At 35.7% G+C, this 23738-nt stretch overlaps 1 protein-coding gene across 17 annotated transcripts in view; it reads right to left on the minus strand.

Moving 5' to 3' along the window:
- Epb41 (erythrocyte membrane protein band 4.1) overlaps positions 1-23738 on the minus strand; it is a 152633-nt gene that overhangs the window by 38029 nt on the left and 90866 nt on the right. For 8 of the 17 annotated variants that reach the window (XM_077109949.1, XM_077109953.1, XM_077109946.1 and 5 more), the window contains exons 10-16: positions 21606-21703; positions 20760-20932; positions 12265-12458; positions 8281-8337; positions 8075-8116; positions 6714-6776; positions 1457-1633 (exon numbers count right to left, since the gene is read on the minus strand). In XM_077109949.1, coding sequence (XP_076966064.1) covers positions 1457-1633; positions 6714-6776; positions 8075-8116; positions 8281-8337; positions 12265-12458; positions 20760-20932; positions 21606-21703 — 804 coding nt within the window. The remainder of the gene's footprint in view (positions 1-1456; positions 1634-6713; positions 6777-8074; positions 8117-8280; positions 8338-12264; positions 12459-20759; positions 20933-21605; positions 21704-23738) is intronic. The other 9 variants (XM_077109955.1, XM_077109948.1, XM_077109950.1 and 6 more) reach the window with 4 other exon arrangements.

Consider the following 23738-nt stretch of genomic DNA (forward strand, 5'->3'; position numbering starts at 1 on the left):
AATTCCTGCTGGACATTTATGATTCTTATTATTAGGAATATATCTAAATGAAATATCTAACACTGAGAAGGGTAGTCTCACCCAGAAAGCAGGGTTATTGTCCCAGTTTAGGATATATGCCCTAGATTCAGAATATGACTAATGTCCCTTTAGATTAGGGAGTGGAGCTGAGGGGACAATGAGTAGGAATACCACTGTGCTATCATCCTTGGAAACTCTACTTTGACTGTTCATTATTCAAGTATTCTCTAGTCTTACTTGTAAAACTGTTTGGAGAATTGTTAGTCAATTTTAATCACATTTTGAAAAATACAAAAAGTATCCCCTTTGTGGATCAACTTTTCTCTCCTTCTCCAGTTCCAGAAACTAAACAATAAAACCAAGAATTCTGAAAATTAGAAAAACCCAGGTTTTTTTTCCTTTTCTCTCTCTCTCTCTCTCTTGGGTTTTTTGTTTGTTTATTTGGTTTTTGAGACAGGGTCTTACTATGTTGCAAAGACCTGCCTCAAACTTCTGGACTCAAGCACTCTCTTGCCTCAGCCCAAGTAGCTGAGACTATAGTTCACACCACTGCAGCTTGCTGAACTGCAAGTTTTTAATTAGGACAAATTTACAGTTCTTACTAGAATTGCTATTGTTCGCGGGGAAGAAAGCACATAATTTAAGAATAGTTCAACACTCATTATATAAATACCTAATGTGTACTGGCTGGAGATAAAAATTTTTTTGGAGATATGCCCAAGGTAATTTGCAAGATCTTTTCATTAAACAAATACATTTTTTTTTTCAGGTGGAGGAGTTCAAAAGTAACAACAATAATAACAGAGAAAGAAAATCCCCTGAACGGCATCTCTGACTTCTTCTAATTAACACTATCTTATAAAGCATATTAAAAGTTTGATGTTACTCGTAAAGATAAAATAAATCATCAGTTATTCTTCTAAAATTGAAATACAATCATTGATACTTGGTGTTTTGCATTCTCTGGCTTAAAGGCCTCCTTGGCTTATTATATAATTGTGGGCAATCATTCCAGACATTTTTAAGTTGTACAAATGGTCAAATAAAGTTTTAAAAAAACGCTAATCCCTTTCCAATTTTGACTTTACTAAATTTAGTAAACTTTCTGGTCTTGGGAGGTACATTCTGAATATACACAAGGCTTTATTGGCTTATGGTCAATTTATAAACACACACTAGTCAGAAGCATGCAGCTGCAGAGATCATTCTCAGAGCCTAATCATCTACTAGTAAATCTAAATGACTTCCACAATTGAACTGGGTTGGCTTCATGACTTAAAAAATAAATGTCTGATTGCGAATGCTTTAAAACTAAAATGAACTGTTGAGGCACCAAAGCTAAATTTCAGCTCTAGACTTTCAGATGCAGACCACTAACACATGAAAACCTTACTCCATTCGTTCTCACAGTCAGTCATGTAGACACAGTACTCACTCCTTCTCCTGTGGGGATTTGCCCGTTGATGTTAAGCGTCCGGAACGGGGAATGAGTAGACAAGCGTTTATCCCATTCGCTGGGCCGTGGTTCTGGCACAGACTCCATGAAATTCTTTTTCAGCTCACTAATGCTGGCATGATGTTTTTTGATCTCTTCTTGACTTTTGTCCAAATCCTACAGCAGGAAGGACAAAGATGCAAAACAATAAATAACTGGGACAAAAAAACACACCAAAGGCAACCCAACAGAGATTGGGCGCTGGTAGAAAACACACCACATCCAGGATAGATGTTACTAACCCACAAATGACATTCAAATTGTAAATATACAACATGGTATATTTGCTTGATTTTTTTTTTTTAATTTAAAAGCAAGGTGCTTTTCTTAGAAGCAGTGAAGCATCACAACCCTACAGCTTTAGCTATTACATAACCCCAAGAGTTCACTCCTTCATTTTATGACTCTTCTTCCTAACATGATGTAAAACCAGATCTCCAGCTCCTCATCCCAAGAAGGTAATCCCACAATTCAGCTAGCCTCAGCTTGATAAGAAATGATTTAGGCTCAGCTCAGGCAGGATGGAGATAGCAACAGATAAACTGCTAAATGAAGGACAAGGTGAAAGATTCCACTTCCCACTAACAACTGTGCCCTGGTGAGTTACCATCGAATAGTATCCTATTTATAATGGAGATAGTTTTACTACTATACTACTAAGAAGCTGTTCTTTCTTTTTGATAAACAGGAATAGCCCTTTTTAAATATAAGAATTTATTACTAATATTCCTAGTTAAAGCTTCCAAAATCGATTGTTACTACCTCTAAAAAATTGCTCAGGAGTATGAGCATAATGGTTTTTCTTCTTTATGAATATTATAAAGAATATTGGGGCTGGGATTGTGGCTCAGTGGTAGAGCACTTGCCTAGCACGGGCAGGACCCGGGTTCAATCCTCAGCACCACATAAAAAAAATAAAGGCATTGTGTTGTGTCCATCTAAAAAATAAAAAATAAAAAAGAATATCATGTTTCCAGTTTCTTTTTTATTATTATTTTTATTTTTTGTAGTTGTAGATGGATAGCATGCCTTTTAAAAAAAATTTTGCTTATTTTTTATGTGGTGCTAAGGATCTAACCCAGTGCCTCACACATGCCAGGCAAGTGCTCTGCCACTAGGCTACAGCTCCGGCCCTTATGTTTCCAGTTTCTAACAGTTTCACATCAATCCTTAGTATGATTTGAAATAGAGACATTCTAGGGCTGAGGACATAAGCTCAGTGATAGGGCACTTGCCAGGCATGTGCAAGGTCCTGGGTTTGATCCTTAATACCATACATACACACACAAAAAAACTTTCTTCCAATAACTTTCACTGGATTGGAAAGGACCATAAGAGTTTGTCAAATACCTTACATATCTCCTTGACAATTTAAAATAATTCAACTGTTCCAGCAGATTTGGATACTGGGCAACTAGAGGTAGAGGCAAGCTCTTTAAAGGAATATTCCAGGAAGAAATGATCAAAACTAATGTTAATAAAGCATGGGCTAGAAATATTCAGATTTATTTAAAATAAGTATATGATAACTTTCAAAAAGGACACTTCACCAAAAATAGGTTGGTAAATATAAATTGAAGACAAAGACTCAAATGTTCTTTGTCCAAAAAACCTCAATAGTTTGAGCTTGAGATCACAATATTTGGAGCCCATCACTTTATGACTGTAAAAAATCCTGTGTTTATCAGGGCAGTTCTGTATCCAAGGAAAGTATAATGCTAAATATATCTCCTAATATGCTGTATGAATTTTGGGATTAGTCTTTCTTTTTTTGGCTCTGTTGGAGACAGCTTCATTCTAAAAGAAAGAAAAAAGAAAACTAATTTAAATAAAAATTAGTTTTAAAAAGTTCTTTCTAAGGGCAATATGTGCTTCAACTAAATAAAACTTTTTTCAAAAGCAATATAAGAGGAAAAAAATAGCATAGGAAAAAGAACCACTGAGACACATGAAAACAATTTTTGTTTGTTTATAGTACTGAGGTTGGAATGCAGGGGTGCTCTGTACCACTGTGGTATATCTCCAGTCCTAAGAAAACTATTTTGGTGGTGCTGGGGATTGAACAAATGGCCTCGGATATGCCAGGTAAGCACTCCACCACTGTGCTACACTCCCAGCCCACATGACAATTTTGATTCTGGATGTATTCATTCAAAAAATTCATTTTCTAGTTCCTTATTTTTGCAAGAATGACCTATGTATATTTGCTTTGAGATGAGCCAAAGAAAAAACTACACAAAAAAGGCAACCCGTAGTTTCCCTGTAGAGCGATCTCTTGCTTACTGGGATGAAATGAGAGTCTATTGTGTGAATCTGGGTTGCACTAAGGGGAAACAGTAGTTTGCACTTTTGCTCTAGCTGAAAGGAAGGAAAGAGTGTTCACTAGCTAAAGAAAAGATTAAACAAGCTCACTCAAATATCAGGGTTGGGCCCTGGGTCCTGGCTCCTGAGTGGAAATTAAATCTGTTTGGGCCAAGAAAAACTCAACACATTCGAGGGGTTAAACGTGAGAATGGAGCAAAATAAAAATGAGCAAGAGATGCGATGGTAAAATCACAACTCTCTGAGCTAGCTCTTAATATGAGTGACTGGTGATTTGTTAATCTTCTTGCCTAGCTTTTGATTGGCTTGGAACCTGAGAAAATAATTTTTTTATAAAACCAGGAGCTTCTGAGGAAGCATTCTCCATCCTTCTTAGCTGGCTTTGCTGAAAACCTGTGGGGGCACAGAAGTATAAAATTAAGATCTCAAAGGGACCTGTTCCAAATAGAACCTGTCATAGATATTTGCTACAGGTTCTCTCTGGGAGATGGAGGAGGAGGCGGTAGATCTAAAAATGAACTCGACCTTATTTGTGCCAGAACAAAGCATTAGTGGGGGTGGGGGAGGAGAAGGGGGGAAGAGGGATGCTTACAAAAAAAAAAAAAATGCTAAGGTGACAGATAACTTGAGAGACCTTCCTTGTGGGGAGGCACTTTTTACAATAACTAAACAATGATGGTCAGTCAAAGTATTTTGGCTGTGTTTAGGTTAGACGATTTTTGATGCCTATCATCTTATCATTTTAGTAGCAATCAAACCAAACATTTCATTAAATATAAAATGTTCTCCAAAGTCAGTTAGTAGTTTAATTTTCAAACACACACTTATTTATAAATCCCCTCTCATGGCTGTCAGTGAAATGCCAGGGGAAAAAGCACACCACACACAGGGACTTCATGAGTCTCAGAAGCCATAACACACCTGATGGAATAGTTGACAAATATATGATTGGTACTGTAGGTTCCAGTTAAGAGGAAGCACCGAAGATGGACTAGTCAGGAAATATATTTAGGGTCTGGAGATGTCACATTGCTGAGTAAAGGACAGCAACCGTCATTTATTTTCCTTCCTAATCTCAGAAGACAGAATGTTTCAGGTCTAGTCTCAGATATGGGCTAAAACAAAATGATCTAGTTTCCAAGTCTGAAATATCCAAGAGTCCTTGGAAAAATTCATGTTGTAAGAGACAAATGTATGTAAAGCACTCGGTACTATGCCTACCACACAGTATATGATGAATGAAGGCTGACCATAATTTTCATTACTTTAATCAGAGTACCTTATAAATAGCAGGTGCTATATCAAAATACAGGTACTGGCAAAAAGTGAGATTAAATAATTATTAGAATCCCATATATTAAACAGAGATCTTTTAAAGTTACTTAAAACTTCCAGTTTAATAATATTTACATTTTTGTTCATCTTTTGGGTCCCAATTAAAATATTACCTTTAGAGAGACCCACCCTGTCCATTGTTCCTTTGTTAGCACAGGGTACTGTTTATTTCCTATGCAGATTCTACAATAACTTATAATCACTTATTGCTATTTACTAACTTTTTTGTTTCTTTCCTCACCAGTTTACACATTATAAGCTTCCTGAAGACAGGAATCATGTTTATTCATCTTCCTATAATTTATAGTTCCTTTATAGTTAAGTTAAATACCCCTGATGTAAGAGTTCACACTCATCTCTTATGGTTCTGCACTGAGTGGAGCTGTAGAATAATCTGGTCATCTATACAAGAATTATTCTGAAGTATAAACTAACTTGATTTCAGGTTTTTCCACATGGAACAATCTAGTTTTCTAACTTTTTTCTCAAAAACTTTCCTTTACCTAATTAGTTTTACATTTTCCTATCCAACATGGAGCCCCAAACTAGATAAAGTATAATAATACAGGTCTGGTAAAAATCTGGCCAATGTCAAACATAGTAGGAAAATGACCTTATAATTCCTGTAGCAGACAGGAATTAAATAGTGCAATTTAATAATTGTGTAATCCCCAATTCAGATCCTACCTTTTCCAATTCAGCTATGCTTGTTTTCACATCTTTATTTATTTATTTATTTTAAAAAATATTTATATTTTTTAGTTTTCTAGGTGGACACAATATATTTTATATTCATGTGGTGCTGAGGATCGAACCTAGTGCTTCATGCATGCTAGGCGAGCACTCTACCACTGAGTCACAACCCTAGCCCCTTGTTTTCACATCTTAAAATAAAAATCTCACACTTCCAGTCTTGTTTTCATGATGAAACCATCTTATAGTAACTACATTAAATGTTAGGCTCCCTTCTGTCGTTCTTATATTTTACTCCTCCACCTACATCCCTGGCCCATCCCATCTTCATTATTTTTTTTTTTGTTTCGGTGCTGGAGATTGAACCTAGAGCCTCACTCATGCTAGCTAAGTGCTCTGCCACTGAGCTACATTCCCAATATTTCAAGTCCATTCTGAATTGTGATAATTTTTCTTACTTTTTCACACTGCCTTGGTTCAGAAAATGAAAACTGCAATTTGCTTCTTGGAATATATAGAAATTTATACTCTTGGAAAATTCAAGGAACTTTAAGCAGTGATGTAGAACTTTATGAAATATGGGTAAAATAATGGAACCATGACTACCAGAGGTAGTCCCAATCATATATTTTTTTTTTGATAGCATGAAAGATGGAAACTAAAAATAACCAGGAGAGATGGTTGCATATCTTCATGTTTACCAACATGCAAAAGCATTTTAAACCTAAAATCACTTCATGCAATGGCATGCAAAACCAAATGCAGCACAGAATGAAGAAAAGGGGGTCAGTAAAGAATGCAGAAGTTCCAGGCAACCAACTGAAATAAGCTTCAAGTTCATACAAACCTCCAACATTAAATTGCTATGTCTGATATAAATGTTTTCACCATCTAGTCTCTCTCTCTTTTTCTGTGAAAATGAAAGGGGGGGAAAAACAGAAAAGCATAAAAAATTAAAAAGTTGTTCTTGCAGGAAAAACTGCAAATTGGCAAACCAAAAAAAAAAAAAAATACATAAATTAAATGTCCGCAGCACAGCATATGCCAACATGAAATGGTCACAGAACCACAAGGACACACGGAGAACATGATTACCGCTGGGAGATGGATGATCTTATTGATGAATGATGAGAGACTGTGATGACGTTATTTAAATAGACAGTGTTCCTAGCTTCATTGGCTTCTTGGGTAATAAGCTGTTATATGTTCATTTTTGAAACTGAACTGTTTGAACATTACCCTAAAACAATATATGACTTTGAAAAGCTTTGAAATTTCAGGTACTAGAGAGTGGAGAAATGATCTAAAACATTGTTTAGCTTTTTGGGGGTATTTCATACTTAGTAATACTGTAGCATCTAGATCTCTAATATCTTTTATAAAAAAAAGATCTAAGGGCATTTTATAATCAGCCAATATATTCAGTAAGAACTGATTCATCTCCTCTGCAGCAGGGAGGAATGAGGCACACAAAAAGTCAAACATGTAGCTATTAACAACTCTGGGAGCTGCTGCTATGATGCTTTTCATGATAAATATGTATAAAATATCACAAATGATTCCAAAAAATGTGATGCCATTGTAGCATAGTTCTTACAAAGTTTGAATGTAAAAGATAGGTTTTATGAAATAACCTCACTGGTTATTTCATTTTGTTAAAAAGAAAAAAAATATTTTAAGTTGAACAAATTTTTTTTTCCTTATACTGGGATTGAACGCAGGGATACTCTACCACTGAGCCACATCCCTACCCCTTTTTATTTTTTGAGACAGGATCTTGCTAAATTGCCCAGGCTGGGTTGAATTTACCATAATCCTGCCTCAGCCTTGTAAATAGCTGGGATTACAGGTGTGCACCACTACACTGGACCAACAAAATCTTAAAAAAAAAAATAGTATAAGATTATAATTTCTTTGGTGGGTGTGTGTTCTTTTTATTTTGTACTTTGAGACAAGGTATCATCGCTAAGTTGTTTAGGGCTTCACTAAGTTGCTGAGGCTGCCTGCAAACTTGTGGTCCTCCTGCCTCAACCTCCCAAGCCAAGGGGACTACAGGGTGTGTCACTACACTGGGTTATAACTGTCCTTTTAAAGTAACTTCTGATTAAGAGAAATCAATGAAAAGAATGGATCACTGTCTTTTTAATGCATTGTAAGTCAGCACGAGTGAAATGGCAATGTAGCTTTGTGAAGGTGAACATGGCTAACCTTCCTCATTCTTATCAGATCTTCAGGTTTTTCTGCAAGCTTCTGTTTTGCCATAATTCAAAAAAGAAAAAAAATAACAAAATATTGGTTCATTGAAGTTTGTTTGAACCGTCAATCTATTTTATTTTTAAGGAAAAGGGAGTGAGGGAGAAGAAAAAACTGAGGGAGTGGAGGGAAAAAGGAACAAGTGGCCTGTTGGCACAAACCTGTGTTTGGTCACCATTTGAGGTGGGTACTGTGACCTCGATGTGGGTTTTTTCCACCTACATTTAAGAAATAAAGTGGTAAAAACAGTATAGGTTAGTAGGTTTCCATGAATAGCATTGCTTCCAAACAAGCTGCATCGCTAAGCTGGTTAGACACAGGATGATGCAGTCTCAGGGCGGGTGTTAGGGGCACGTCTTCCTGGTGGTGGCAACGTGTTAGTTCACCACCACAGCTGTAAAGCTGACCAGGCCACATGGACAATCAACCACATCACCAAAAGAGAAAATGCAGGTACTCACCCTATCAATGAAGAAAACATTTTTGTACTATTTATTAAAAAAAAAAACTACTCACTAAAAATAACTTAGGCTCATTTGATACTATAGTCATGTTTTTGTTTTGCCTTTTTTATGATTAAAAAATAAATTTACAAATAAAAATATCATTTTATACATGATAGAAATAAAATTTTTATAGTTAAAACACATGTAATAACATGATACTGAACAGGTAATATGAAGGATTTTGTTAGTTGATCAAAATATTTAAGGAGGCAATTTCACTCTTCAGTTTATTATACCACAAAACATCAAAACAAACATCCAAATTGTAACTGACACATGCAATTACTTCCAGGGTTGTTTTATAAATAACACACACAGGACTCAGCAGCAACACTCAGCTCTCCACCAGCTCCTCTCTAGGGGGTTATAGCTCATGTGTTTGGGGGAAGGGCAAGATTCATCCTCAATTGTGAAAAGAATAGTGAAGGTCTCCTATGTAGCTTTGAAATACCTTTAGTAACAGTCATTTTATACACAGAAAATGAAGTACTTATTAAAAATAAACACAGATACATTATTAAAAAGAAACATAATAGAGTGAGAACTGCCTAAAACATTGAACATTTCAAAATTAGAAAATGGATTTTTAATTAAAAGTTAAGTTAATCATTTTGTATCATTAAATTATTTTCTTTCTTCTTCTTCACCTACCACCCCCTACCTGAGCTACACTGCCAATCCTTTATTATTTTTGAGAAAGGGTCTTGCAAGGTGTCCAGGTTGGCCTCAACGTTTCTATCCTCCTGCCTCCTGGATGGCTGGGATCGCGGGTGTGCACCACAGAGCCCAGCCGTGTCATTAAATTCTTTACACAACCTCACCAACCTGTGGTTTTATATATTCTTTTTAATCATGCTAAGCAGCATTACCTTGGAATACAATGTCACTGTGCTACTTCCTCTAGGACTAAATTTAAAAATCATAAGAATACCATACTTTGAAACATTGTCAAATCACAAGCACATCCAGCTACAGCACTTTTAAATTACTAGGGGTAATTAACAATTGGATTCTTTCTACTCTGAATTTCAGCACAACTTGCTATGTGGCTGTCAACAAGTTATTTCACTTGTCTGAACTTAAAGTTATCTTATTGAAAAAATGAAGATAATGTTTTCATAGAATTATATACACTTAGCAAAATAGCAGTATTAATTGTTTTATAAAGCATAAATTCCTCGTTTAAATATCTTTTTGTGTTCTCAGCAATCCAACAGCAGGAAATTGAAAGCATCTACTTCAGTTTAAGAATTGAGGTCAAAAAACTAGGAGCAGTGGGACAACCTGTAGTCCCAGCTACTCAGGAGGCTGGCAGAAGGATCAACCTGAGCCCAGGAGTTTCAGGCTAGCCTGGGCAACATCAGAAAAAGAATTGAGACCAAGTAGCAACAGTAGTTCTACTCATAACCCTATGGGGAACATTAAATGAGATAGAGATATACATGGGGGAGAGGAACTGCTTCCACAACTGCAGAACAGACTTTGTGGAAAGACTGGAAATGATAAAAAGTTAGTGCTGTCTGGCAACAAACTAGTGTTAGATAATGAAATTTTCACAATTTTAAAATTACTTTATTATTATTGCTGCTTTATATAATACATGTCTTCAAGTAACTGCCATAATTATTTTCTAACTGCTATAAATGAAATCAGCTCAGATTCACCCTTGATTCTGCCGCTAGTACTGCAGTAATAGACTATTAGAAGTGGTTTTCAGTTTCATTTCAACATTCCACACGAGCATTTCAAAACACATATTTATATAGAATTAAGTGGAAATAAGACCCCCCTCGCCCCAGCCTTTAGCACTTAAAGTGTTTTGTCATTTTACTGGAGGTCCCAAGAGCAACAGGAACCTGTTTTTTTTTTTTTTTTTTTTTTTTAATTAAAGCATTATAGTTATGCATAGGAGTTATACCATCATAGGAGTTATATATATCACTTTATATATTCATAGAATTTGATTTACTACATTTCAGTCTCCATTCCCTCCAGTTCTCTTCCCTTTCCCTCTTCTCTTTCCTCTACTCTACTATCTTCCTTTTACTCATTTATCTTTTTATTTTAGTTGTAAATTGACATAATACCTTTATTTTATTCATTTATTTTTATGTGGTACTGAGGCTCAAACCCAGTGCCTCACACATGCCAGGCAAGTGCTCTGCCACTGAGCCACAATCCCAGTCTTCATTGGTTTATTTTTGATTGGTGCTTTCTACATATACCTAAGGGTGAAATTCCCTGTGTGTGAGTATATATGTATATAATGTGATTTTGTTAAATTCCTTCCACATTTCCTCCCCATTCCTGTTCCTTCTTCTGCTCCACTGATCTTCCCTATGTCTTTATGATATCTGATCCTTCAAAAAGAAAACCTATTTTTAAAGATAACTTGTCTCTCTTACAGACAAAAGGAGAACAGCAGGTCAGCAGAGAGCCAGAGAACTGTTAGCCAGATGGAAGAGACCCCTGACCACTCCCACAACCCAACAGGTTCTAGTTAATATAAGAACAGAGGCATAGTGAACAGTGCCAGGTGATATACCCTAACATTAAAAACTGAGCAGGTAGGCTAACATTATAAAAGCATTGTTTACATAGAACCTAATGACCAATAATGTCATGGACATTTGGCTAGCTACAAAAATGACAACACTCACCCTTCACTAGAGTTTTTATTCTCTCTGAACTGAGGATAGTCTCAAAAGGACAGTAAAGCTGTATGTCATATTTGTTTGTTTTTTTTTAATATAGTTGAAACAGAACCAGATTGCCCACTGTTATATAGATAAATTAGATATTGATCTGGCTCCAAAAGAACAGGATTAATCCATATGCAATCACTGAAATCTTAGTTTTAAATTTTTAAACAATATCTAAAATGTAATTCTTCTCATGAATGACATTTTTCTTATGAGACTGCTTCTCATAATTTTTGTTGGTCACATTTAATTTTAGAAACCTGAACTAGCACTTCAACTCCATCACTGCTTAAATATGTTTAAAAACTTATAAACATGTATATATTTTTAAAGCCCAGTAACTATTACTTCTGGGAAAATTGCTAATTAAATTGTTGATTTTTCAACTTGGTGCACTGACTATGGTGGGTACAATCAACTCAGAATCGAAGCAACTAGCAGCCTGACCTCTCCCACATAATGGATGTTCCCCTTCTTATTAGCTGCTTACAATTTAAACAATCACATAAATGTGCTTTCTGTAACACCCAGTCTTTTGAAATGTTGCACATACATCCATCTTAGGAAATCAAATTGTATTTTAATTACAATAGCAGAGCTCACTCCTAAGCAAGTTAGAGATTCCTTTTGAGTGAGTGGAAAATATTTTAAAAAGCAATCAACCAAGCTGGTGCGTTTTATAATCCCAATTTTGTAATATTAAATTGGGTCAAGGGGTGGGTCACCTGAAAACTTCTGGGATAACTTATAGTCTTTATAACATAATTTAGGAAAATATGTCATAGGTTCATGGGAGATGACATCTTTCAGAAAGAATGAGGAAGTAATAACTTGGTTGCGACTGTACAAGACTTGGTTTCTTTGAAAACTTTCCTGGTTAAGGAGCTGAGACCTCTAAATCAGAAAGTGAATTGGCTTGATATGTGGATTGACGTACCTTCCATGCTTCTGTGGGCTCTGGCTCAGCTTGCTCCGGTGGCTCCTCTTCTCTTTTCACTTCAACCTTCACTGTTTCCTTCGGTGTTTTTTTGGCAGATGCCTCTGGGCCGTTGCCCTCAGTGACCTGACTCTGAGCAATGGCTGGTGCAGAGGTGGGCCGAGGACTTCGGTCTGCTGAATCAGCAGCTGCTGCTGTGTGAGAGGGGAAAAGGGAAGAACAAGTGAGGCCAGAGCCACTATACTACTTTAAGGACACCAGGCCAAATAACTCCGCATCCAGGACACAGTGTGTGAATGTTACAGTCCAGTGACCTACTGCACAGAAGGCAAACAATCATATCTTGTTCTGAGGGCAACAAGATAGCTGAAGATACCCTCACCAGAAATTTGAAAATGTATTCACCATCATGTTTCACAAAAGCTAAATTCAAAAAGGAAAAAGATAAAGTAAGAAAAGAAATGGAAAACCTGTTAATCTTCAATGTTGTCTATGGAGGAGAAAAAAAAGGATTAAGTCTATTTCCTCTATGAAGCCTTTTAAAAATTCTGTTTATTTTTAGGTAGTTTCAGGAACCTAAAAAAAATTGTGTCTAGGAAAAAATATTGTGTCTGATTTTTTCTGTGAAGTTTCCCTGTAATGATAAATGGCTCTTCTGATAAGACATTACTACTTTTTGATACTTGAAAGGGCAACTCTTTGAACTAGATGCTTTCCCTTTTAATAATAAATCATTTGACTAAAATAATATTGATTCAAAATGTATGGTCTTCAGTCATAAAAACAAAACAAACACCTTTTGCATTCTGTCCCACCCCATCCCAGAGTCCTATCAATGTGTGCTACAGCTTCTATTCTCTAAAATATTTAGAGCAGTGGCTCTCAACCAGGGGTTATTTTGTCCCCAGAGAACATCTGGCAATGTTTGCAGACATTCTAGGTTTTTACAACTGGGGAGAGCAGAGAAAGTAGGTACTGACATGTAGTGTATAGAGGCCAAGGTTGAGAAACCTTGATTTAGGGAAAAGTCGTATAGATTGTTTTAGAGAGAAAAAACAATATAAGTTAATGACAAACGCTTGATCTTCTGTTGTTTTGGTTTGGACTCTAACTTACTTCAGAGCAATCACTTGGGGTTGGGGATGGAGCTCAGTGGTAGAGCATTTGCCCCTGGGTTCAATCCCCAGGGAGAGAAAGAAAAGAAATAAAGAAATAGTCATTCATATACTATTTGTGGTTTTTATTTTCATTCTTTTAAGGATTAAAACAAAATATCTCTGCATGTTACATAAACCTTACTAATCTGACATTGTCTAGGAATGAAGGTATTTGTTCACATGATTTAATATTTGTTCTTTTGTAGTACTGGGGATTGAACCCAGGACCTCTCACATTTAGGTGAGTGTTCCACCTCCGCTGAGCTATATCCCCAGCCCTTTATTTAATTTTATTTTGAGATTCTCTTGTTTCAGCCTAAGTAGCTGGAATTATAGGCATGCACCATTGAGCCCAGCTATGATTTAATAGTCTAATAATATCATTATTCTTTAAAAAAATTTTTTTAATTGTAGATGGACACAATACTTTTATTTATTTACTTATTTTTATGTGGTGCTGAGGATCAAACCTCATACGTGTTAGGCAAGCACTCTGCCACAATCCCAGCCCTCATTATTCTTTCTTATACTGAAACTTTTAAATTTTATTTTTCATGGAAATCTTAAAATGTTTATCACACATTTTCTTTCCTTTTTAAACTGACTATACTGTATATAACCTATTTTAACACATTTAGTTTTATAAGATGCAAAATTTAAGGGAAAAAAAGGACTTCCTTAAACCAGAATGAATTAATAAATTGAAATTTACAATTACTTCGTATATACAACACCAAGAAAGAAATGCTTATTACTCAATGAACAAACTGTGGCCTTTTGCAAGTCTCTGATACACACGGGTACTCTAAGTCAGTCAACGCAAGAATGGCAGATGGCAGACCAAGCCTAACAAAACAGGGGAATGTGTCAAAATATTTTGCTCGCAGTTGTGTTAAAGTATCATTATACATGTGTATTCACACCTCCTCTCAAAGAATTAATTCAACTCTGCTTGGCATCACAGAAACATAGCCCATGCTCTCACCATGTGTTATTTTGCCACTTGAATTTGGTTTTAATCCAATACTAATATTGTAGAGCCAAATGATTTATGTCTTTAGCATTCCTAGCCTTGGAAATCTGTACTGTATGTGGAAGTGTAGGTATAAATGTAAAGACTGAGGGTTAGAAACAAAGGGGGAAACAGTTAAGAGATAGGAAAAATAGAAGCATTACAATGAACAGCACTGATTGTGAAAAGGAGGTATGGAATAAGGCAAAGACCAAATCATGAGTCTTCAGCCCAAACTTATGTTAGTCACACACAGTAATGTGACCTAGTGCAAGAAGCCTAATTTTTCAAACCTTAGTATTAGCATTTGTAAAATGTGGAAGATATTAACTCTATAGGTTAGTTGGGGAAGGGGTACTCAAGGGCTACAAATACATTTTATGAACTCTAAATATTAATAACTTCTAATATTATACTTGTCCTTATATTTCTCTTGTCATGGGTTAATGTCTTAAGAGTAAGTTGGGCAAAAACTATGCACATACTGATGTGAAATTCAAAGGAAAGATATCACCTGGGAGTCCTGAAGAGAAGCAAATTTCTTTCATTTTCTCAATAAGAAGATTGCAAACTATGGATCATGATAAAATATCATAGTGGTGATTTTTAAAACAGCTTTATTGAGATGTTTTGGTGTGAGACTAGGGATACAGCTCAGTAAAGTTCTTGCCCAGCATGTGTAAGGCCCTAGGTTCAATCCCCAGCACTGGAGAGGGAAAAAAAAAAAAAAAGAAGATGTTTTAGCTCTTCAGTTTTATTAATTAATTTGTTAGCTATTACAAAATTTTGGTACATATACAGAAAACCCTTAATTTTATTTTTTTCTTTCTTTTTTTTTTTTTTGAGAGAGAATTTTTTTTTTAATATTTATTTTTTAGTTTTCAGCGGACACAACATCTTTGTTTGTATGTGGTGCTGAGGATCAAACCCGGGCTGCACGCATGCCAGGCGAGCACCCTACGGCTTGAGCCACATCCCAGGCCCAATTTTATTTTTTTCTATTTCTATTAGTTCTAATCAGTTTATATATGAGTGTAGAAAGCTCTTGGATTCACTGTACACAAATGGAGCAGAATTTTTAACCTCTCTGGTTGTACATGAAGTGGAGTAACTCCATTCATGCAATTATACATGTACCTAGGATAATGATATCCACCTCATTCCACCATCTTTCCTACCCCCATTGCCCTCTCCCCTCCTCCTTTGTCCCATCCAAAGTTATCCACTCATCCCAAGTTCCCCTCCCCATTGTAATTAGCATTCACTTACCAGAGAAAACATTCACCCCGAGAAAACCCTTAAATTAAAATATTCAATAGTTCCCATTTCTGAAGGTCTAGACAAAGAAAAAGTACGATGGCAATACTCTTACAGACCCGCTAACTTCAGTTATTATATTGCTCTTGGCTGAGAACAATAGAAACTTGGTTATATACCAGAGCAATAAAAAGTAAAACTCAAAACCATCACATGGAGTAAATGGAAGCTTCTAGCTGCTACTTACTGGCACAATTTCTGCCAGTATGATACAGGTTCAGCAGGTGTACAGGGGATCAATGGTTCCATTATCAGAGGGCCCACATGAATCATCTATAGATCTTGAACAACAAACAAAAAACCAGCTGATACTCAGGTCCACTGCAAACAGACTGGTCATTCAACAGAGAGGCTTGGACATATATTTTGTACTAAAGTACCAAAGATGAAAAGAATGTACTTCCCTGGCAAGTACCACTTGGCAAGAATGAACTATCTGGTGGTGTGACCCTAGTAAGTTACATAACTTTTTGGTGCTCTAGTTTTCTCATGAATAAAACAAGAGTTCCTAAATATCTCTTGTTCACTGGGTTGCTAATATTAAATAGGAATACATGGAAATGGTTGGAAAAGCAAAAAGTGCAACAAGCTGAAAAATCCTTGTCGTATTATTAGCTATCTTTATGACTTAATACTCTATCTTAAAACTGGGATCTGAACCAGTTTTGTTCTCCAGCTGGTGAAGTAGATGCTCTGAGTACCAGACAAAACAGAAGAGAAAGAGTGCTCATTTGTATCATAAATTGAGGCCCCTTATAAAGTAATTCTTCTGAATGTTTCCCTAATATAATGTTTTTACTATCAAGGGTTATATCACTTTTTTTAAAGGAGGGTGGACCCAATAGGAAAAAAATTTTAAGGAAGATGGAGAAAGATCTCGGAAAAGCTGTGAAAAATAGTTTCAAAACAGTTTCCAAGAAGATAGCTCAGAGAAAAAGAATATCTATGAAAATAGAACTATAAAATTTTTCTGTAAGGTTGGGGTTATTGCTCAGTGGTAGAGCACTTGCCTAGCATGCATGAGGCACTGGGTTCGATCCTCAGCACCACATAAAAAATAAATAAAATAAAGGTATTGTGTCAATCTACAACTAAAAAAATTTAAATTTTTTTTCTCTACTGTTTATATGCAGTTCAGATACTTACAAGATATGTAAAGTGCTTAAAATAGTGCCCATAACATACTGAATTCTCAATGAATACTATTAACAACTACTTACTTTCTCCTTTCTTCCTTTCTTTTTAATATTTTTTAGTCATTGATGGGCTTTATTTTGATTATTTTATATGTTGTCCTGAGAGTCCAACCCAGGGCCTCGCACATGCTAGGCAAGTGCTCTTCCACTTAGCTGCAATCCCAGCCCACTTTCTCCTTTCTTAAAAGAAAAAGTCACCATAGTGAAAGAGTAAAAAGCACATGTTTGGGAGAATAGTCCTAGCTCCTACTTCTAGTTCTATCTTTGTGACCTTAGACAAGTCACTTAAATTCTCAGGTTAAGTTGTAAGAACAACAAACATCAACAGATAAGTATTTCAAGAGATTAGAGAAAGAACAGCTCAATGAAAACGTAATGCAAATAATAAAGGTATGAGCTGGCATAAATTAAACTTAAAATACACACTGAAATAAAACCTAATGTTAATTCTTTGAAAAGATTAACAAAATTAACGAATCTCTAGCAAGACTGTGGGGGAAGTGGAGAGAAAAAAGGAGCATAACTTTCTAATATCTAGAATGCAAAAACACTGCTACAGGTCATATAGATATTAAAGATATTCAACTTTGTGTCAATAAATTTGAAAATTAGATGGAATAGATAATCCCTAGAAAAACACAATTTACCAAAACTGAAATAAGAACCAGAACATTGTAATAGTCTCTTATCTAATATAAAGACACTAAATCTGTCAGTAAAGAACCCTCCCAGACAGAGAAAAAGAAAACAGAACTATAAAATTTTTCTCTACTCTGTTTATATGCAATTCAGATACTTAAAAAGATACGTAAAGGACTAGGACTATATAGCTTCATTGGTGAATTCTTCCAAATATTAAAGAAGAAATAACGCCAATCTTACACAAACTCTTCCAGAGAATAGGAAAAGTGGGAATCCATCCTCAGTTTATTTTATGAGGCCAGCATAAAAGTGATATTAAAACCTGATCATGGGCTAGGGCTGTAGCTCAGTGGCAGAGCACTTTGCCTAGCATGCATGAGGCAATAGGTTCTATCCTCAGTACCACATAAAAAATAAAAAACAAATACAATAAAGGCATTCTAAAAAATAAAAATAAAAAAACCTGGTCATAACATTATAAGAAAGGAAAATTATATGCCCATTTCTCTTTTGAAAATATTATTATCTCTTAACATCCATATGAAATTGATTCCAGGACTCTCCTAGGATACAAAAATTTAAGGAGCTCAAGTCCCTTAAAATGGCCTACTATTTGCATGTAACCTATACATATTTCCCCCATATTCTTTAAATCATCCCTACATTATTTAAAATACATAATACAATGTAAGTATTATGTAATATATACTGTACTGTTTAGGGAATAATAAGGAAAAATCTGTAATACATTCAGCTTAGACAAAAAGTTGTTTTTGGTTTTTTCCCAAATAATTTCACAGATGCAGAACCTGAAGGTATGGAGAGCTGATTACAATTGTAAAAATTCTAAAATGATATAAAAACCACATCATGACCAAATTGAGCTTATTTTTAAAAAAATATTTATTTTTTAGCTTTAGGTGGACACAATATCTTTATTTTATTTTTATGTGGTGCTGAGGATCGAACCCAGTGCCTCACGCATGCTAGGCGAGCGCGTTACTACTTGAGCAGCCCCCCAAATTGAGTTTAAATCAAGAATGCTTGGTGGGTTTAAAAACTGAAAGTCAATCAAGGCAATCCACATATAACATAAAAAGGAAAAAAAAACACTTTATTATATCAATTAAGTAAAAAGTATCTGGTAAAAGTCAATACTAATTCATGGTAAAAACTTTTAGAAAACTAGGAATGAAAAAAAAAAAAAAACTTCCTTATGTGATAGAGTATAGCTACTCAAAACCTAGAGCAAACATCATACTCAGTGATGAAATACTGCAGCTCTCTCCCTGAGGTTAAGAATGAGACAAGAATGCTAATCACTAACAGTTTTATTCAGCATTACGTTGGCTGTCCTAGCTAGCAACAAAGCAATTAAAGAAATTAAAAGCAGATTCCAGATAGATTGTTTATCTAAATATGAAATGCAAACAGCATAAGTATTAGAAGAAAATATTGGACAAGGTGACTTACTTGACAAGGAAGGAGATGCTTGATGGTGTTAGATGAGTATGGCAAAGACACCAAGACTGAGTGACTCCAAACCAGAAATCTTGGATTTCTACATTCCCGACTCTGCTCCTCTACCAGTGTGTCCCATTCCATTAAATGATCAAGCCCAGGAATAAAACTCAATTTTCTTTTCCTTACCACATCAAGCATTTAATCAGCAATTCTGTCAGCCCTGCCTCCAAGATGTATCCCTGACCACTTTTCTGTCTTTGCTCCCAGTACCAGGGCCAAGCTCTCAACTTCTCACCTAGATCCTGCATCAGCATTCACCCTGCTTCTGGATCTACCCTCACTTCCATGGAGTCTTCACCCCAAGTTCTGAGTAATCTTGTTCAAAAAGGATTTCAAATTATAACACTCCCTCTGGAAGCTTCCTTCTCCAAGTAAAATAAAATCGAAACTCCTACTGTGTGTGGCCCATGCCTACTTCTCTGACTATTCTTATCTTCTATTCCTTTTCCCTTTGTTTACTAGAATCTAGACCTGTGCTTCCAATACGAGAGCTACTAACCACATGTGGCTGTTTAAATTTATATCTAATTAAAATTTGATTCCTCAGTTGCATAGTCACATTTCAAGTTCATATATATTTTATATATAGATATATATATACATATACATATACACACACATTTTTTTTTGAGTTGTAGTTGGACATAGTACCTTTATTTTATTTATTTATTTATTTTTAATGTGCTGAGAATCGAACCCAGCGCCTCACATGTGCTAGGTGAGCGCTCTACCACTGGGCCACAACCTTCGCCCCACATTTCAAGTTCTTGATGGCCACGTTGGACATCACAAAATAGAAGATATCTGTTATGCTTTATATCGGGAATGTCCCCCAAAGGCCCAGGTGTTGAAGCTCTGGTCTCCTGCTGGTTGGTACTAATGGAAGGTGATAGAAACTTCAGAAGGTAGGACCTAGGTTGGAGGAGGTGGGTCAGTGGGGCATGCCTTTGAAAGCTATATTTTTTCCCAGGCTCCCTTCTCTCTGCTCCAGGCTGCCATGAGGCGAGCAAGGCCACACCTTCTCACCACCATGACAGTTTGCCTCACCTCAGGCCCAAAGTAATGGAGCCAGCCCACCCTTGGACTGAAACCTGAGCCAAAATATACCTTAGCTTCTCTGTCAGGTGTTTTGTCACAGGGACAGAAAGGTGATTAATAGAATTTTCACCAGCAAGAAAAATTCTGTGGGGGCATCACTGATCTAGACACACCAGCCTCATTCCTACTTGCAGCACTTTGTACTTACCTCTCCTTTTTGTGGAATGCTCTTCCTCTAGATTTTGGGCGGGCTGGCTACTTCTCATAATTCAGGTCTCCAATGATACTCTTCAGGGGAACCTTCTAAATGTAGATTGGACTGCCCAATTTGAAATAGGTCCTCAGTCCTCCCTGCCTTCACCCACTCTAGTGGTACCGCATCCATCACTACCTAGCAGTGAGATCCTGATCTAGTCACTATTCTCTCTGAACCGCAGTCCCCTTTTCTTAAGATTCGTCCACTGAATTAGACGATTAGTAGGATACCTTCCATTCCACCACTAAGAATTTGTGCGCATCTGAGATAATTTGGTTCTCTTATAGATAACTGTGCTTCCTTTATCTCTAAGGAACTAGGATCACAAGAAATCATTAGTATTCAATACAGACCTCCATCGAGACTCCGGGATGCCCGTTTGCTTGCTGTGCGCTCAAAGTGTGGGGCAGGCCTGTCAATCAGAGCACTAGCTTGCCTGGTCTGAGCTTGAGTCCGGCCGCTATATCGAAATTTGGATCCCAGGGCAAGAAATTTGCTTTTGGGAATGGTGTCTGTAGATGTCAGTCTGAGAGAAAAATCATAACAATCACATATTATATAAATTATCTCATTCTGAAACTGTACAATTAAAAATAAGATCAAGAATAAAAAATGTTTCTCAATTTTAAGATATAATTATAGTTATTAGGAGATTTCAAATCATGCAATCATTATTTCAGTTCCATGTCACGTCTCAAAGCAATCAGATATTTAGTTGTTGCCTTCATTAATATCATCTTATAATATCTCTATAGATAGGGCCTTATGGTTTTCACTGCAATACTTTCACTATATCTTTGTAATATTGTCATCATTTTATAGATACAGGAAACCGAACCACCCAAAGGAAGTTATATGTATAAGGTCACATATCTGTTAAGGGACTGGGCAGTAACAAAGGCCAAGCCCAGGACTGTTAGCTACAGTTAGGGCAATCATAGAGCACCCAGTGAACACAGGATCCTATTCTCCACTTCCCTCCTCCTCCTACCACACAAAGAAAGGTGCTTTGGAAATGTTGAGGCACGCTTTTCAACCCAGAGCAGGGAAAGTGGATTCATTTTGTCTTGCTTAAGATGATCTCACTAAAGCTAAACAAAAGTGCCAGTCATATAAAGGAGAGAATTTCAATAGCAGACTTAAAATAGAAACACACATACATAATTTATCCTTGAAAAATACTTAAGTGAGAACAATACCTGAAAAATGTGTGATGTTCTACACAGACTTTCCATAATTTCTTAGCTGCTCGGTAACTGGGAAGTTTGAATCCAATGGTACTTTCGTATTGTTCTTGCTATAGAAACACAAACATGGAACATAAAGTATCATTTGACTATAGTAATACAGCACCAGAGAAATATGGTGCCACCAACGAGATCATTGTAAATACAAATAATGTTATCAATTTAAGGACATAAAATATCATTTGAAATGTTTTCCTACTCACCAGAAGAAAGTCACTCCTGAGGATGTCCTTTTCCAAAGCAAGGAAGCCAAGAAATGCATATTATTCATGCATTTTATTTTTGTTCAGAAAACACACATGCATGCATATACACACAAACACAGGGCATTTTTCTGAGACATAATTAAGTCACATTTTGATTGTCTAGACATTGCTTTTCCTTAGTTATTATCTGTATTTGGGATGTTAGATTATTCAAAGATAAGGGAATGAGATATAAAATAATTCTTCCATCAATCAATATTATTACACAATAATAATTAGTAATAATAACTAAAGATTTGGCTCAAATCAGATTAATTTTTAAAAATTAATTAAATTTTAGAATTGGCAAATAAAAATTGTATATATTTATTGTGTTCAGTATGCAAATATTGAACATGCTAAATCACGCTATCAACATATGAATTAACTCACATAATTTTTTGTGATGAGAACCCTTAAAATCTAATCTATTAACAATATTTTAATTTTTTTGTTTGTGCTGGGTATTGAACCCAGGGTTTCATGCATGCTAGTCATCTCTTAGCAATTTTCAAGAAGATAATACACTGAACTATAATGATTATGTTGTATAATTGGACTCTTAAGCTTATTCTCCAGATTCTCTAATTATTAAATGTTTATTCTTTTTCCTTTTTTCTGACCTCTAACTGAAGCAAACCATATCCTACCAGGGCTATAAGAAACATGTTATTGGTCTCTTACTTCTCTGTTTCTCCCTTAAGCATACTTTATTAGACAGAAAAGGAAAGTGAAATTTGTTTTCAGTGCCTATCACTGCCAATAACACTATGATTAGACAGGATCAATTTTTACACTGAAGAAACTGAGTTCAGAGAAGTAATTTGCTCAGTCTCATAGTTATTAAATGGCAAAACCAGAATGTCACTTCTAAGTCAACAATAATTATATTTCACTTCCAGAATCCCGTTTTTCCTGATTGCTTTCTTAAATAGGAATTCTGCATTTTTAGCACATAGTTGACAGAGACTGAGGCCTTCCTATTATCATATTTATTAATATGTGTGTGTATTTAGTTTTGTTTTCCCACATTAAGATACAAGAATGTTGTCTTATTTACCATTAAATTGCAAAGAAAGCCTCAATAAATATTTGTTGGTTGACTGACTCTTGGATTTGAAACTTCAAGGGAAGACACTGGCTGCTTTGTGTTAGGCACAGATAAATAATTATAATAATTATAACACAGATAAATAATTATAATAAATGATAATCTCTACCCAAGATTTTTAAGGCTGCTTGTCTACAATTTCCAGGCTCAAAGAGTGAGCCATTTTTCGCCAGCAGATGGTGATATATAAACATACAAAAAGCGACCTTATGTCAGGCTGGTCCTTTTCTGTGTTGAGTTTTCACTGTTGTTATCTCATTTGATGTTCAAATAAACTGGGACTGAGGAAGTATTATCCTTCTTGGATGATAAGGAAAGAGCTTTAGATTTATCCAGGGTGTTTGGTTAAGCAAATGGAAGAGAAGGAACTAGAACTTTTTTAAAAAAAATTTAATTCCTACTTAAACAATTTGCTATTGCACCATGATAGCTCTTTTACAATTTAAAATTGGCCTGCACCAATCAGTACATCCTGAATTTTGGCTACCTATTATTAACTAAGTTGATCCAGTATTAAGCTGAACATACAACTCTATTAAAAATCTAGGACTTATGCATCAGGCCCTGGGTTCAATCCCTAGTAGTAAATAAATATAATCTAGAACTTGACCCTGGAACATATAGTAACATACGTATATATACACAAATAAATTGTAATTGTAGAAGGTAGGATATAAAACATTTAACTCCACAAAGTAATTTTAGAATCTCAAGCTACAGAATTTATAA

Source organism: Callospermophilus lateralis, chromosome 7 (genome assembly GCF_048772815.1).
Source record: "Callospermophilus lateralis isolate mCalLat2 chromosome 7, mCalLat2.hap1, whole genome shotgun sequence".
Lineage (NCBI taxonomy): Eukaryota > Metazoa > Chordata > Mammalia > Rodentia > Sciuridae > Callospermophilus > Callospermophilus lateralis.